The 18,194-nt window shown below is 45.7% G+C and overlaps 1 protein-coding gene across 1 annotated transcript in view; it reads left to right on the forward strand.

Annotated features, from left to right (window-relative positions):
• LOC137562802 (ATP-dependent RNA helicase DDX39A) overlaps positions 1–18,194 on the forward strand; it is a 29,904-nt gene that overhangs the window by 7,365 nt on the left and 4,345 nt on the right. Inside the window, exons 2-7 of the mRNA XM_068274507.1 lie at positions 7,702–7,914; positions 11,122–11,342; positions 11,443–11,626; positions 15,202–15,320; positions 15,525–15,656; positions 16,891–17,000. Coding sequence (XP_068130608.1) covers positions 7,707–7,914; positions 11,122–11,342; positions 11,443–11,626; positions 15,202–15,320; positions 15,525–15,656; positions 16,891–17,000 — 974 coding nt within the window. The 5' untranslated portion in view covers positions 7,702–7,706. The remainder of the gene's footprint in view (positions 1–7,701; positions 7,915–11,121; positions 11,343–11,442; positions 11,627–15,201; positions 15,321–15,524; positions 15,657–16,890; positions 17,001–18,194) is intronic.

The raw sequence follows: 18,194 nt of genomic DNA on the forward strand, positions 1-18,194 counted from the left end.
AGCCTGGGTGCGGCTAATCAAATAAAATCGAAAATTGCGCAAAAGGTGGATCAGCGCAACACCAGGCCGCCTCCGAATGGCCTCCATCAGAGATGCACTGAGCCCCCCCAGGAACTACAAACGCACCTTGAACCCAAACAGAAGCTCTGCATATACACCAAAAGCATGGCTGTTAAGTGGGAGCAGCTGACCAAAAACGAAGTTAAGTAGCGCTGCTCATTTCCTTGCTATGTACTAATGCAATTTGTTTTTGGTCAGCTGCTCCCACTTAACAGCCATGCTTTTGGTGTATATGCAGAGCTTCTGTTTGGGTTCATGGTGCGTTTGTAGTTCCTGGGGGGGCTTTATTTGATTAGCCGCACCCAGGCTATGCATATACATAGGTTAGGATTTAGCTAGTGTTAGGCCCCTCCCATTGAGGATTGACTTCTTCGCAGTGGGAGGGACGAGTACTTAATAGGTTGCATGCAAGCTGTTAATGGAAACCAACATCCTCCTCTAGTGGTAGACAGGTCATGTGTATGCTCGGTGTGTATTCGACCCCACAAGTGGGGCTTGCACTCTTTTGCAGGTAGGCACTAGTCTGTTTTTAAGTAGCGCTGCTCATTTCCTTGCTATGTACTAATGTAATTCGTTTTTGGTCAGCTGCTCCCACTTAACAGCCATGCTTTTGGTGTATATGCAGAGCTTCTGTTTGGGTTCAAGGTGCGTTTGTAGTTCCTGGGGGGGCTTAGCGCATCTCTGATGGAGGCCATTCGGAGGCGGCCTGGTGTTGCGCTGATCCACCTTTTGCACATAATTTAAATGGTTTAATAATCGGGACTACTGGGCAAATGTGTTGGTTTTATCCACAGGAGAATGTTTAATTTTAAAATTATAATGGCTGAAAACTGAGATCCCCCCCCCCTTTTTTTGTATTTTTTCCCATTAAAACGCATTTAGAATAAAAAAATTCCTAGCAAAATGTACTATCCAGAGAGCCTAATTGGTGGCGAAAAAACGAGGTATAGATTATTTTCTTGCGATAAGTAGTAATAAAGTTATTAGGGAATAAAAGGGAGGAGCACTGACAGGTGAAAATTGCTCTGGTCCGTTAGGATAAAAATCCTTGGTGGTGAACTGGTTAAGGCTCAAACACCCTCAGTTATTGGTTCCTGAAATTATAGTGATCGTTTCATGTAAACATGTGCAAACCATTGCTGTATAGACATGCTGATCTGCTGTGTGCTAAGCTGCACATTCTTTTCTATAGAGGGGGAGGTGTCATAAAAGCAATTTGTTTCTCTCATTACCATGCCTTGCCTTCAATAAAAACACCCACCTTTCTTACAGTAACATTGCACTCTCCTAAACTGCACATACAGAAATGCACATTTACTATCCTATGCATGTAAAAGGCAGGAGGCTGAACTTAGGGCTTTTTGAGAGATCATTTGATTACTTGCAAGCAGTAGATGCAGGTAATAAGTGACAGTGGGGATTACACTCTGAGCTCTACATTCCCCAGACATGAGAATGTTAGCAGCTAGGTGTATGGTGGTGCCTCTCGTGTACATGCCGTACTTTGTTTCTGCACCATAACATCCCATCTGCATGGTAACCACAGTGCATCATATCCTGCTAATTATGTAGCTTAGAATATTCATTTGTAAAAGTAATGGCTGCTTCTGTCCATAGGAGCTAGTAAGATTTCATTTCTCTTTTGCCTCTGGTGCTTTTGGGGCGTTACATCCATTGTACATTGTAGTTTGGCCCTGTATTTTATAATTTTGCATCCCTGTATTTGAACACCTGTCCATGCACTGGCTAGACTTTTTTTGCAGTGGCTTGTGGAAATCCAGCTTCCTGTGAATAGAGGTCTCATGGAGAGGCATGTGATTGGTTTGATCCGCTGATAATTTGCAGACCTCTGATCACACCCTGCTTTAGCACATGATCATGACTAGCAAATTGTAGATCTGCATATCTCTCACCTGACCAAACTAATCGCATGCTTCTTCATGAGTTCTCCTAGACATGTGAAGAACCAGAGGTCTGCTGGAGGCAATAGTGACTGGTGCAACCCTCACCCCCCCCCCCCCCCCCATCTCTTGTGCAGAGTATTTTATTATTTAGTATTTATATAGCTACATCTTCTTCTGCTCTGTGCAGAGTACATGGTCTTGTAATTTTAACTACTTGAGGACCACAGGTTTACACCCCCCTAGTACCAGTCCATTTTTTTTTTTTTAACAATTCAGCACACTGCAGCTTTAACAGTACTACAATAGCGGCAGCAGCAATCAGATGACACTGCCATGTATTGATTTTTTCTATTTGTTTTTTTGTTTTTAAAATAAAAATGGACTCTTCCCGATACCCAATCGACAAGATTGCTTATCATAGGCATCAGCCTGAGAGTGATCACTTTGTCAGCCTCTCCTGAGGACAGCTGAATGACAGAGCTGTACCCCGTACAGCGCTGTAGTAGATCAGTGCTGTACACGCATTTACAGCGTTTTCTTTATCAGATCGTGGCCGACAGGCTAGGTGCGAGGATATCCCCGCTAATCTGCTCCAGGACCTGGCGCCGCCAGCGTGGGGCAGTCCTGGGGAGCCACCTTCCTGATGCTGTTAGGCAGTTGGGAAGGGGTTAAAGCTAGGTGCACATGCGTTACTCAACTCGTCTTAGGGCCTGTACACACTGCTGCGCTTGCGTTGCGTTTTTAAAAATGCAAGGTCTTTTGAAAAAGAATGAAAATCGTGTTGACTTGTACACACTGGTGCGATGCGTTTTTAGAAAAACGCAATCGCAGTGCCTGCTGCGCTTTTTAAGCGCAACGCATGAAAAACGCATGCGCTTGCGTTTTTGCCTGCGTTTTTCAGAAGTCAGTATCCCAGAAGACTCTGCAATCTCCTGATTCCTGTTGAAATGTAAACTAGAAAAAAAACAAAGGATTCTTTAGCCAATCAGCAATTACAAGAAAAACGCAAACGCACAAAAAACGCAGGCAAAAGCGCATGCGTTTTTAAAACTACAGGCACTTTAAAAACGCATGCGCTTGCGATTTTGCTTGCGTTTTTCAGTGTGTACAGGCCCTTAGGCAGCTAACTGCCTCGGCCAATCAGGCGAGTACTGTAGCCCCCGTGCTGCTGCTTGCCATGTGATGTCATGCACTTTGTCGTCCCACCGCCTCCCCACGTAGCCAGGGCTGTGGAGTCGGAGTCGTGGAGTCGGAGTCGTGGAGTCGGGCAATTTTGGGTGCCTGGAGTCGGAGTCGGGAAAAAATGCTCCGACTCCTAATGAATTTGTAACTGTAATTAAAATAGAAAATATGATAAAATGTTCTATTTCTCAGATAATAGTCATTAAAAATAATGTATATATACAGTATATATACAGTAATAGCTGTGCTTAGTCCACAAAAATGAAATAAACCAATCAAAATTAGTTACTTGTGCTGCTTCAATAAAGCAGTCCCCGTATTTTTAAGGTCAGATATACATATCTGATTGTGACTGTATATATGTGTACACAGGAATCTCTTATATATACTAAATAACATCTATGCTGTAAGAATAAAGCCTGATGTGTAGCCGGGTCACTAATAGAGATGGTCAACGAGATGGAAATAATTCTGCATTGATGCTGATTTATGCAAATGTATGCACTCCCTTTGCTGATAAAAAAACAAATAATTTGATATGTTGTTAAAATTTGGTTTGGTAACTACCAATTAAAGGGTACCTGAGACGGATGAAAAGTAAAGTTTTATACATACCTGGGGCTTCCTCCAGCCCCCTTCAGGCTAATCAGTCCCTCGCTGTCCTCCACCACCCGGATCTTCTGCTATGAGTCCTGGTAATTCAGCCAGTCAGCGCTGTCCGGCCGCATGCCGCTCCCACAGCCAGGAACATTCTGCACCTGCGCAATAGTGCTGCACAGGTGTAGTATGCTCCTGGCGGCGGAATGTGTGCATGCGCACTACGCCTGACTGGCTCAAGTACCTGGACTCATAGCAGAAGATCCAGGTGGCGGAGGAGGACAACGAGGGACTGATTATCCTGAAGGCGGCTGGAGGAAGCCCCAGGTATGTATAAAACTTTAATTTCATCTGTCTCAGGTTTACTTTGTTACACAGTAGTACTATACTCTACATATGCACTCCCCACAGAGCTGCAGGGAATCCACTGAGAATGCTGTGCACATTGAACACAGAGGTGTTGTCTGTTTACAATCTCCTCATTCCCCTGCAGAGTACCTGCACATCATTCTTACATGTACCCACACTTACATTGCCTAGGGCCTGATAGATGTTCTTTGTTCCTGCCTGTACCTTTTACAAGTACTCTTACCAAGGACTAGTTTTAGTCTAAAGGGAATAAATATAGTAGTCTACATATCCTTCTCACTTCAGTTGGCTTGTACAATTCCTAAGCGTTGGCAGTTAAGAGACGAATTTCATGTTAAATACTTTTAATCAACAAAATTGTAATATGCAAATTAGAGGAGTCGGAGTCGTGGAGTCGGAGTCGGTGGAATCCTAAACTGAGGAGTCGGAGTCGGTGGATTTTTGGACCGACTCCACAGCCCTGCACGTAGCAACTGAGTGCACAGTCATACATACAGCAGAATTTGCATATTTTCATCCTAGCCGAGTGATGTCACCTGAGGGATCTCGATCACCGATGGGCAACTTCAGTCAAAGGTGTGTATGCATCTTAACTGTCCCTCAAAGGGGCTCACAATCTGATCCCTACCATAGTTCATCGTAGTCCAGGCCCAATGTTAGGGAGAAGCCAATTAAATTATCGGTGCTTTTTGCTGGGATGTTGTTCCCCGATAAAAATCCCCCTTGTGTGCCGCAGACTCCTCCAGCGCACTGATCCGGAGTTAGGGTGAGATCAGCCAGGGAGGATCTTCCCAGCCGGCTGCTGATCCCCTGAAGTAAGGTCAGCGCTGGCTCATGTCTGCCCGCTAAAGAGGTTGAATGCTCACTAGCTTGGTTGGAGGGCAGTCTGAGCTTCACAACACTGTCTAATGCCCGGAACTAGTCTAATCTCTGCTAAAGCCCATGTTAACCTTGAGTACTGGGCTATGGGAATTAAAAAAAAGCTGAATCTAATAGTAAACAGGCTAGAGTAAATATTAAACGGTCTGTTTCAATAAATCTCCTTAGGGCCCTTTTCCACCAGCGCGTTTGCGCTGGCTGAATCGCAAAAACGCAAACCGCTAGCGATTTTACAATCGCTACGGTTTGCTTTTTAACATAGGAATCGCGGTAGGTCATTTCCACTACCGCGATTCGTTTTTTACTTGATCGCGCCGCGGAGCGACTTTTGCCGCGATTTTGCTATGCAGTGCATAGCATAGCAAAATCGCGGCCGCGAACGTCGGAATCGCCGCTAATTGCGATTCAGCAATCGCTAGCGTTCAGCGTGAACTCTAGCGATTGCTAGTGGAAAAGGGCCCTGTATGTCTGTATACTAACTTTTGGTACTGATTGTTCCAGTGCAGTTTTACAACTCTACACAGTGGGGTTGATGCAGATATTGTCATGAGTTTTCTCCTCAGTTTTTATCTCGCAGGTTTTCATTTGTGATCTCATGTAACTCTTCTGGTCTGTTATGCTAGGTACACACCATACAATTTTCTGGCAGATGTACCTGCGAGATCGATTGTTTCCAACATGTCCGATGTGAATTTTGATCCATCTTTCGATATTCCAATCGTTTTTGATTGATTTTCATGGAACTAAACGAAAAACAATTGGAAAATCGATCTTCACATCGGACAGGTACATTTACCAGGAAATTGTATGGTGTGTACCTAGCATTAGAGGTCTCCCCTATTCAATAACTTTTCTCAAAGGAGATGTTTTTACACATACATCGCACCAGCTATTTATATGCGCAATTTGCAGAGCGGGTAGCCCCGGCGTCCGCTGTTCTAAATTTCCGAGTATTGTCTCTACTTGCGGCTTTTACCATTGCCACCTATTTTCCTGATTCGGTTTTTATACAATAACATTTCTTTAAGCGCTTTTCTCCCATAGGACTCAAAGCGCTTCATGCCTCATCAATAAAAGGCCTCTAAGCCCCCTGCAGTGAAGTTTGACAGGTTTCGATGTACTTTGCAAGATGAAGAAATGAATATAATGTATGAGTTTAAGCTACGAAATGAATAACAAATTTCAAGAGGGTGAGAGCCCTGCCCTGGCGAGCTTAGAATCTAACATTTTCACTGCTTATTTAAAGAGAACCCGAGGTGGATTTGAAGAATGTTATCTGCATACAGAGGCTGGATCTGCCTATACAGCCCAGCCTCTGTTGCTATCCCAAACCCAAATAAGGTCCCCCTGCACTCTGCAATCCCTCATAAATCACAGCCACGCTGCTGACACACAGCTTGTCAGAGCTGGCTGTGTTTATCTCTATAGTGTCAGTCTGCTGCTCTCCCCGCCTCCTGCAGAACTCCAGTCCCTGCCTGCATCCCTTCCCTCCCTGCTGATTGGAGGGAAGGGACGGTGGCAGGAACCGGAGCTATGCAGGAGGCGGGGGAGCAGCTGAGACTGACACTACAGATGTAAACACAGCCTCACAGCGTGGCTGTGATTTATGAGGGATTGCAGAGTGCATGGGGACCTTAGTGGGGTTTGGGATAGCAACAGAGGCTGGGCTGTATAGGCAGATCCAGCCTCTGTATGCAGATAACATTCTTTAAACACACCTCGGGTTCTCTTTAAAGAGACTCTGAAGTCTCTTTTTTTTTTTTTTTTTTTTTTTCCCCCTCCATGTTTAGCATTATAGCCTAAAGAGAATCGCCACAATCCTGCCGAAAAACGAGGGTTTATTAATAAAACAACCTGCAAAGTTCCAGACTTTGCAGGTCACAGATTGTGCTGCCCTGGAGAGGCAGAGCTTTGAGCTGTAGCTCTGCAATCAATCCTCGTAGATCTCAGCCTCCACTCCGCCCCTCTCAGTGAAAGAAGACTTAGAGGGGCGGAGAGGAGGCAGAGATTGGTGGCGGAGGAGGCAGTGCTACAGCCTAAAGCTCTGCCTCTCCAGGGCAGCACAATCTGTGACCTGCAAAGTCTGGAACTTTGCAGGTTGTTTTATTAATAAACCCTCGTTTTTTGGCGGGATTGTGGCGATTCTCTTTAGGCTATAATTCTAAACATGATTGCAATAAAAAAAAAATTAGACTTCAGAGTCTCTTTAAATAGAAACTCCAGTGAAAATAATGTAATAAAAGTGCTTCATTTTTACAATTATGTATAAATTATGTAGTCAGTGTTTGCCCATTGTAAAATCTTTTAAATCCCTGATTTACATTCTGACATTTATCACATGGTGACATTTTTACTGCTGGCAGGTGATGTAACTGCTGTTTGCTTTTTTGGCAGTTGGTAATAGCTGTAAACAGCCATTTCCCACTATGCAACAAGGTTCACAGACAGGAAACTGCCAGGACCATGGTCCTCACAGTTTCCTGTGGGAGGAGTTTCACCACAATATCAGCCATACAGAGCCCCCTGATGATCCATTTGTGAAAAGGAATAGATTTGTCATGTAAAAGGGGATATCAGCTACTGATTGGGATGAAGTTCATTTCTTGGTCGCGGTTTCTCTTAGTGCAGCCTTTTCTTTTGATACGTAGTCTGAAGTGAAATCTTTGCAGGCATTGTGCATTGCTGATTTGGAAACCTCTTTCCCCTGCAGACATCATGACTGAGCAGGATGTTGAAAATGAGCTTTTGGACTACGAGGAAGATGATGAACCCCAGCAACCAAGTGAAACTGCGACACCGGCTGGCAGGAAGGAGGTGAAAGGCTCCTATGTCTCCATCCACAGTTCTGGCTTCAGAGACTTCTTGTTAAAGCCTGAACTGCTCAGAGCTATTGTAGACTGCGGCTTTGAACATCCCTCAGAAGGTAGGTATAGCTACTGCATCCTGCATGTCTGCTTAAAGCAACCTTGTGAGGTTAGTTAAGTTAATGGGAATCAGATTAAAATAAAAAAGCCAGATAGTTACTTAAGGACAGGGAAGGTTCCCTCTCCTCTCCCGGTCCCCTCGTTGCAGCAGCAACTCCTCCATGTGAATCCCCCGCCGTGGGGGACTTTGGAAGTTTTCAGGGGTCAAGTTCTTTCGAAGACAGAAGGCTCCATACTTTGCAAGTGTGTGAGAGGGCGCTCGTGCAGTATGGTGAGGCCCATCTTTGGGAGCATTCGTGCTCCCGCAGACTTCTGAAGCCTCCCTTTGGCGGCAGAGCATGCAGAATTTGACCAAATTGGTTGAGTACTGCTATGGGGGTGCCAGTGCTGGTACGAGGGGACCATGAGAGGAATGAGAAGGCTCTATAGGACCAAGAGCTTTCCCTCTCCTTAGAGAAGTATCTGGCTTTTTTTCCCCCCCTAAATCTGATTCCCATTCACTTTAAAGTTCACCACAATGCTGCATTTTCACTGGACATATTGTCGGAACCATTGATGTTCTGATACCTATTATTGTGCATAGTTTCATAAACTGAGGACTTGGTCGGATGATTTGTGTACTAATTCCACAGCCCTACTCAGCACAGTCGCTGGAGTTTGACCTTGCTGTAGTGGTCATTGCTGCCCACTTTCCTCCCTTCTTATCAAAAACCTCTGATCAGCCTGCTTGTTCAGGGCTATGGCTAAAAGTGTAAAGCCCAAACTACACGATGCGATTCTTTGTACGATTCAATTACGATTCTATTTACGATCCGATTAAATCCGACATGTCCGATCGGGATTCGATTCAATTCGATTTGCCATTGTTTTGCAATGGCGAATCGAATCCCGATTGGACGTGTTGGATTTAATAAGATCGTAAATTAATCATACAAAGTATCGTATCGTGTAGATTGGGCTTTATGCTGGGTATACACAGCTCAATTTTGCCGCTCGATTCTTCTGCTCGATCGATTCCACAGGCGATTCTCTTATCTTCTGCTAGTTTTTCTCATCTTTTTCCATTGTCCTCAATTCAGAATCAAGAGGCGAAACGGGTGGGAGATCGGACGTATCGGAAATTATCTATCGAGCCATCTAAATGACTCTGAATCGAGCCGTGTATTCCCAGCATAAGAGGCAGAGGATCAGCAATACAGCCAGGCAATTAGCATTGTGGAAAAGGAAATGAATGTCAGCCTCCTTATCCCTATCACTTTAGGCTTTCTTTAAAAGATGCCTGAAGTGAGAGCAATATGGAGAAAGCCATATTTCCTTTTAAACTATGCAAAGTGCCTGATTGCTGTAATCCTTTGCCTCTAGCCATAGACCCTGAACAAGCATGCAGATCAGATGTTTGACTGTCGTATGATTGGATTAGCTGCATGCTTGTTTCAGGTGTGTGATTCAGACACTGCTGATACATGAAAGATCAGCAGGATGCAACACTAAAGGGTCACTTAAAGAGAACCCGAGGAGGGGTTCTAAGAATATCTGCACACAGAGGCTGGGTCTGCTTATACTGCTCAGCCTCTGTTGCTATACAGATCACCCTAAGCCCCCCTCTGCGCTCTGCTGACCCCCATAAGTCACAGCCGTGCTGTCGACACGCAGCCTTTCGCAGCGGGCTGTTTACCTCTGTAGCGTCACTCTTGCTGCTCCCCCGCCTCCTGCATAGCTCCGGTCCCCGCCTGCATCCTTTCCCTCCACGCTAATTGGAGGGAAGGGATGCAGGCGGAAACTGGAGCTATGCAGGAGGCAGGGGAACGGTGAGGGTACAGAGGTAAACACAGCCCGCTGTGTCTACACCACGGCTGTGATTTATGGGGGACAGCAGAGCGCAGGGGGAACTTAGAGGGGGGGATTGAGATAGCAACAGACGCTGGGCTGTATAGGCAGACCCAGCCTCTCTGCAGATATCATTCTTAGAACCCCACCTCGGCTTCTTTTTAAAGGACTTACGAGGCCTGATTTTTAAAAAATAAACAAAAAAAGTTAGATACCTGTGTGTTTTTGTAAGGCACAGAGGACGCCGTCCGCGCCCTCCGTGCCGTTCCGCCGGGTCCCCGCTGCTGAATATCCCCCCGAACGACCCCCGACCGCACGGCCCGGGTCGGGCTCTCCAGCCTTCACCAAGATGGCCGCCGGAGTTGGCCGCAGCTGCGCAGTCCGCATAGCCGCGAGTGCGGCTGCGCAGCTCTAAGGCCAACTCCCCGATCCACGCTACTGTTACGTGGATCGGGGGGTTGGCCTTAGAGCTGCGCAGCCGCACTCGCGGCTATGCGGACTGCGCAGCCGCGGCCAACTCCGGCGGCCATCTTGGTGAAGGCTGGAGAGCCCGACCCGGGCCGTGCGGTCGGGGGTCGTTCGGGGGGATATTCAGCAGCGGGGACACGGAGGGCGCGGACGGCGTCCTCCGTGCCTTACAAAAACACACAGGTATCTAACTTTTTTTGTTTATTTTTTAAAAATCAGGCCTCGTAAATCCTTTAAGCAGACATTGAGGTTGTTTGACACGTGTGACACTTTTAGGATATGTTCACTCTCTGCATGGTGCAGTTTCTGGCACATAATTGACAAAAAAAAGTCTGATCTCTGCTCTAGTGGGAACAGAGCCTAATGGCTCTGTTCCCACTAGAGCAGAGATCAGACTTTTTTTTTCTTCTTTGTCCTTTCTCCGCTCATTGCTAAGCTATTGCTAGGAGCCGTTCACGCTTTTGACGTTGCAACGGATCCGTGGGATCTGTTGTGGTAAGTGGGCAGCACTTCTGTGCAGTTTGATAATCTCAGGTCAGGTGGATGTGTCCCCCCACATAGCCTATTGGAGAACGCATCTGCCCCGGGCTATAGCTGCATCACTGTGGACCATCAGAGCTGACATTACTGTCCCCTCTCACTGGCCACACGTGATGCAGAAGTGGGAACACAGCCTTAGCGATATAGCTCTATGTATAATATATATCACCCAGTTTTGGCCACCCAGTTACTGCTTTACCCCTTTCTGGAAAATGGTTTCTGAGAACATGGCTTACATTCACAACAGCCAGTGTTTGAAATTAAGTCATTTGAATAAATTGTACTAACCTGTCCATGTAATCACCTCAGTCACATTCTCAAACCTGTGAGTGGTTATTCTGTGTGTCCTGACCTTGTTCCCTTGCCTGCAGTACAACACGAATGTATTCCACAAGCCATCCTCGGCATGGACATCCTGTGTCAGGCCAAATCCGGTATGGGAAAGACAGCAGTGTTTGTTCTGGCCACCCTTCAGCAGATCGAGGCCGTAGAAGGACAAGTGTCTGTGCTTGTTATGTGCCATACACGAGAGCTGGCGTTCCAGATCAGCAAAGAATACGAAAGATTTTCAAAATACATGCCCACTGTGAAGGTAAGGATAAGTTCATGCTTTGGAGCCACTTGCTTGGGTACAATTTTATTTTATTTTTTTTGTCTTGGATTTGACAATTCTCAACCTTCTCTCGGAATAGGTTGCGGTTTTCTTTGGAGGCCTTCCCATTAAGAACGACGAGGAAACCATCCGAAAAAAATGCCCTCACATTGTGGTGGGCACTCCGGGCCGTACCCTGGCCCTGGTCAGAGGAAAGACTCTGAACTTGAAGAACGTCAAGCACTTTGTCTTGGATGAGTGTGATAAAATGTTGGAGCAGCTGGGTAAGTTTAAAAGAAGTGCATGAAATGGTTTTCCTCAGGTTAGGTCTGGTTCACAAGTGCTTTTGAGGTGGGAGCAAGCGTGGCGTTTGCATGGACTGCAAAAAAGTCATTTATGGCGTTTAAAAAACAGTGTCCATTCATTTTAATGGACAACTATTGAGCGATTAACTCCAGTTCAACACCCGTGTGACCTGGCCCTTAGCTCTCCCTGTCCTGCTGCTTGACACCAGTTATTTATTCCTTTCCAAGAGTTACGGTCAAACAGGTACACTGCCAGCTTCATAGCTGCTGTATAAACCACTTGCTTTACCTTTCTTCTGTTTGTCCTTTGCGTACGCTCAACAGGAATCTGGGAGGAAAGATTACACTCCCATACTCCATACTTGTATTTTCTGAAATCAGGAGAGGTCATGTTCTGATTTTGAGGGCTTCTGGGGAATCAAAATAGAATTTTAGCTGCGTTTTGGTAGAAAAAGTGAGTCTATGCGTGTCAAGTTAGAGAGCCCAAGGTGGGCTCAAAAAATAAAAAAGTAGGCTACCCAATGGCGGCTCTGGAAACCCTGCATGAACACCCCTGGTGGACATTTTGAGCAGGGAATGGCTTTCCCAGTGTTTAGCGCCAATCTGGCGTCGGTGGGAGAGGTGGTTGGGGGTAGAGTGGTGGAGTGGGAACACAGAGGCATGTTATGAGGCAGAGAACATGCCTTTGTGTCCCATCTGCCTACCTCGGGTTCTCTTTAAGTTTAACCCAACCTTGTGAAACCTAAGGCCACTCATACTTCAGTTCAAGGCTGTCCAACACGTCCTTGAGGGCCATATCCATACCAGTTTTTGGGATGGACAGAGAAATGTCCTACTTGATAAGCTGCATCTTTCCTGATTCAGTGCTGGGTTTTCTTGTAACACATTTTTCAGCCTTATTTCTTCTATCCTGTAAGTTCCTATACCTGTACTAATGTGGTTTGTCTTACTGCAGCCTTTTCTAGTTGCACAGTGGCTGTATTATCTGTTATATAATCTAATCTTCTTTCCTTTGTCGGCTCAGGCAGAAATGTGCTGATCTGCTGTTATAGGTAGAAGTTATACACACCCTCTCCATGCCCCCTCCAGGCTCTGTATGAGTCAGACTGAGCTTCTCTCAGCCTATCGCATGCTGGTTAGCAGCCATGTTTTTTGTTTGTAAACACTGCCTAAAAATGGCAATTACAAGCCAGGATTGCAGCAGGGAGTGGCAGAAACAGCACAGAGGGGCCCAGGAGAACATAATGAATAGAATGTTATGCAATATTGTAAGAATTTTAGAGTACAGATTCTCTTTAAATGAATTTGAGCTGTGTGAAACCCTCAAGGACAAAAACGGCAAATTTTGTCCCCGAGCTGATGACTTGGGTGCCGCCATAGGCCGTAATGTGAATTACAGCTATGGTGGCGCTTGGGAACTAATTTTGGTACTGGACTCAAAATTAGAATGAAACGAGGCAAGTCGGCCGCGGGCAATAGCCGGTGTCTCCATTTTAATGCTTTCCGCTGATGGTGGCTGTTGAAGTCCTTTCTCTAACCAAATGTTGTTGTACTTGTCTTGTGACACTTATGTATATCACCATTTTGGGATTACCCCAACACTGTGGGTCCCATTCTGGTTTCCAGTCAGATTGTATGTATTATACAGGACCTATGCCAGCTGTCACGTAAATTTAGAAATGTGTGAACACATACAGTTAAGTACGTTTTCTTCCAGAGTAACATGAGCCATAAATTACTTTTATCCAATGTTGCTGTCACTTACAGTGGGTAGTAGAAATCTGACATTACTGACAGATTTTGGACTAGCCCATCTTCTCATGGGGGGGTTCTCAGGGTTTTCTTTAATTTTAAAATGCACTTACTGAATGGCAGTTGCTCTGTCCAACTGCCAAAAAGGTGTACGGTGAGCAGGGAGGCTGGCCCAGCATCTTTCTATAAATCTTTTCAGGGGGTGTCTTTAGAAAGAATAAAGGCCATGCTGAGAATCCCTATGGAGAAATGGACTAGTCCAAAACCTGTCGGTAATGTCAGATTTCTACCAGGGCTGTGGAGTCGGTCCAAAAATCCACCGACTCCGACTCCTCAGTTTAGGATTCCTACGACTCCGACTCCTCTAATTTGCATATTACAATTTTGTTGATTAAAAGTATGTAACATGACATTCGTCTTTTAACTGCCAACGCTTAGGAATTTTACAAGACAACTGAAGTGAGAAGGATATGTAGACTACTATATTTATTCCCATTAGACTAAAACTAGTCCTTGGTAAGAGTACTTGTAAAAGGTACAAACCGGAACAAAGAACATCTATCAGGCCCTAGGCAATGTAAGTGTGGGTACATGTAAGAATGATGTGCAGGTACTCTGCAGGGGAATGAGGAGATTGTAAACAGACAACACCTCTGTGTTCAATGTGCACAGCATTCTCAGTGGATTCCCTGCAGCTCTGTGGGGAGTGCATATGTAGAGTATAGTGCTACTGTGTAACAAAGTAAACCTGAGACAGATGAAATTAAAGTTTTATACATACCTAGGGCTTCCTCCAGCCGCCTTCAGGATAATCAGTTCCTCGTTGTCCTCCTTCGCCACCTGGATCTTCTGCTATGAGTCCAGGTACTTGAGCCAGTCAGGCGTAATGCGCATGCACACACTCCGCCGCCAGGAGCATACTACACATGTGCAGCACTATTGCGCAGGTGCAGAATGTTCCTGGCTGTGGGAGCGGCATGCGGCCGGACAGCGCTGACTGGCTGAATTACCAGGACTCATAGCAGAAGATCCGGGTGGTGGAGGACAGCGAGGGACTGATTAGCCTGAAGGGGGCTGGAGGAAGCCCCAGGTATGTATAAAAAACTTTACTTTTCATCCGTCTCAGTTACCCTTTAATTTGTAGTCCCCAAACCAAATTTTAATAACATATCAAATTATTTGATTTCATCAGCAAAGGGAGTGCATACATTTGCATAAATCAGCATCAATGCGGAATTATTTCCATCTCGTTCACCATCTCTATTAGTGACACAGCTACACATCAGGCTTTATTCTTACAGCATAGATGTTATTTAGTATATATGAGATTCCTGTGTACACATTATATATACAGTCACAATCAGATATGTATAACTGACCTTAAAAATACAGGGACTGCTTTATTGAAGCAGCATAAGTAACTAATTTTGATTGGTTTATTTCATTTTTGTGGACTAAGCACAGCTATTACTGTATATATACATTATTTTTAATGACTATTATCTGAGAAATAGAACATTTTAACATATTTTCTATTTTAATTACAGTTACAAATTCATTAGGAGTCGGAGTCGGTGCATTTTTTCCCGACTCCGACTCCAGGCACCCAAAATTGCCCGACTCCGACTCCACAGCCCTGATTTCTACTAATCCTTGTAAATGCCAGCAACATAGGACAGACGTAATTTATGGCTCATTTTTACTCTGAAGAAACGTACTTATTTGTATGTGTTTTTTAAATTTTACGATTTTTACGACAGTTCCTCTTTAAGTGTTCTCTGACCTGCTCCCTTGTCCTGCAGACATGCGACGAGATGTCCAGGAGATCTTCCGTCTTACCCCTCATGAAAAGCAGTGCATGATGTTCAGTGCCACCCTCAGCAAGGAGATCCGCCCCGTCTGCAGGAAATTCATGCAGGATGTAAGTAGTACTCTTCCCTCTGTTGCTGAAGATCAGGGATCAGCTGCGAATTGGTTATAAGTAGCTACCTACTCCAAATCGTATTTGAAATGTTTTAGAGCACCTGAGGGGGGCAGGTGAGGAGGTAGCTACTCTAAATCAATTCAGAGCTCATCCCTGCTGAAGATCCAGTACAGCCTCTAACTTGAGTATTTTTCTCTGCAGCCCATGGAAGTGTTTGTCGATGATGAAACCAAGCTGACGCTTCACGGCCTGCAGCAATATTACGTCAAACTGAAGGACAGCGAGAAGAATCGAAAGTTGTTTGACCTCTTAGATGTACTGGAGTTCAACCAGGTTTGTAACTTGAAAAAATTGAGTTTTAAAGAGAGTAGAAGTTTTGCATGGGGCACTTATCATACATGCCGAGTATTGTAGCAACATCTCATCATTAATCTCTAGCACTTCTGCTCATGGTATCCAATAAACTTGTTGCCAAGTGTATCCCACCAGGAGTAACTTAAAGCATAGCTGTACTTGCCTAAAACAAATAGTACATACACTCCTAAGAGGGAAAGCTCTGGTTCCTGTAGCTTTCCTGGTTCTCTCTCTGGCTCCTTGTTCCTTCGCCACATCCCATGTTCTAACCTCCCGCAGGCCGGATCTTCAGGTCTCCTTTGAAGAGACCAGAGTATTTCTGAAACCTTTTGAGAAGACCCAAAGGCTTTCTCTACATTAAAAGTCGAGGTCCGGCAGTAGAATGAGGTGATGGAGAGAGTATAGTGAAGGCTACTTAGTATCTTCTAGATCGTCACTGTGCAAGGAGCGCTGTTACTCCAGCCTGCTGACAGGCGGACAAATTACTCTACTCCCTCCCTGCAGAGTGGTGGGTGAAAACGGGGACTCAAAACTCAACACATGCCAAATCCAGCGTCGCATCTCGATGGCAACAGGGCATCACATGATACGCCTGGACGTGCCAGTGTAATAGGTTGGGACATATTACATGCAGGCAGCCAGAGTGTAATACGCTGGCATGTCCTGACATTGTCATGTTGCCGTGGAGACGCACCACTGGATTCTGCGATGCAGTGAGTTTTAAGTCCCCCTGTTCCTGCCTGCTCGCTACTCTGCAGGTAGGGGGGGGTGGTATCCCAGTTTGCCTGGCCCTGATCTTGAACCTTTCCTATTTCTTGGGGCGGGTTATCAAACTTGCGGATCCTCCTGTCCCACGACACCAACCGGCCTGGCCACACGTAGTCCTTGCTTTGTCGTTCACAATAGTGTCCTGCGCAGGGCGCCATTGCGGACGGGAACGCGTAGGAGACATGTGGCCAGGCCTGCGCAGTAAGCTAGCTTGCCGCGTGGGACAGGAGGATCCATGAGTGACTGCAAGGGCACGGGACCGCTGCAGTGGGGCTGGTAGAAGCCCCTATTGAGAAACTGATTTCTTATGACAGGCTTAGGATCCCTTTAACATTCGCAGCAGCTGTTAGAGAGCTGTGCTGTTGCTATAAATCTGTGTGTGAGGAGAATAGACATTAGTCCTCAGCGATTAATCTGACTTTTTTTTTTCTTCCCCTCCCTGCAGGTGGTGATCTTCGTAAAGTCTGTACAGAGGTGTATAGCATTAGCACAGCTGCTAGTGGAACAAAATTTTCCAGCTATTGCAATCCACAGAGGCATGGAACAGGAAGAAAGGTGAGCTCTGCCCCTGCATGGTAGCATTATCTCTTACAAGTCAGTCATCTGTCGGGCTTTGTTTGCACAGTTGTCAGGGACTGCATGTCTGCTGCAATCTTCTATGCTAAAGACAAGAAATTGAAGGCATAACCCTCTTGGAGAAAAGCGAACAGGGATAGGTGGGAGGAAAGGGTTAGAAATGGGGAAGTGAGAAAAGGCAACTGAAGTCACTTGCAGGAGTGAGGGAAAAGTAACAAGGGGTACTTGGAAGTAAAAACCTCTGGTCATAGTAAACTTGGTCCCCAGGTCCTGACTATGCGCCTATATGAGCCTCTAATGTCCTGCATCTTTCCTCTATGCTTGATCAATCATTTTGATAGATGTTGGCCAAAAATCAATCAAAATTATGGAGTGGCCATCTTGTGGCATTGATCTGCAACAGTCCATCATTGATTGCATCTGCAGTTTGTGTAATGCATGGAGTACTTTCAGGCTAGTTTTACACTTGTTTGCAAGAACCCACACACCACGCTTCGTTTACACTGCGTGCGTCACTTTCATTACCCCAAGCACCGCGCATTGAGTGGTGCTTGCGGTAATGCACTGCTGCCCTTGTTTCAGATCGGACATGTCCCACAGACTGCAGTAGGTGTGAGTCTCCATAGACTTTGATTGCTTTTGCTTCCCCTAGTGGTAAAATTGGGTAACACAACGCAGGAATTTCCTACAAGTGTAACAGGAGCCCTCAGTCTGCCATAGTATGCCTACCAGCTGCTGAGGCAGGAGTGGTTACTTTAGTTGCCACATTCTCAGCAAGCTTACAGTCAGAACCCTACTTTCTGTGGCATAAATATCACTATAAAACTAAAAAATGTACTGGTGGTGGCTTAATGGTGTAATAGTTAAGGGCTCTACCTCTGACACAGGAGACCAGGGTTCGAATCTCTGCACTGCCTGTTCAGTAAGCCAGCACCTATTCAGTACGAGACCTTGGGCCGGTCTCCCTAACACTGCTACTGTCTATAGAGCGCGTCCTAGTGGCTGCAGCTCTGGTGCTTTGAGTCCGCCAGGAGAAAAGCGCGATGTGGTGTTTGTTTGGTGCCAAGAATTGCAAGTTCTTGCCTGTTTTGTGCAACTTATGAGCCAATGGCACAGATGAGAATTCTGTCCCTCCTCCCCAGGTCATAGTGTCAACATGGTTTTCAGCAAGTT

Source organism: Hyperolius riggenbachi, chromosome 3 (assembly GCF_040937935.1).
Source record: "Hyperolius riggenbachi isolate aHypRig1 chromosome 3, aHypRig1.pri, whole genome shotgun sequence".
NCBI classification, from domain to species: domain Eukaryota; kingdom Metazoa; phylum Chordata; class Amphibia; order Anura; family Hyperoliidae; genus Hyperolius; species Hyperolius riggenbachi.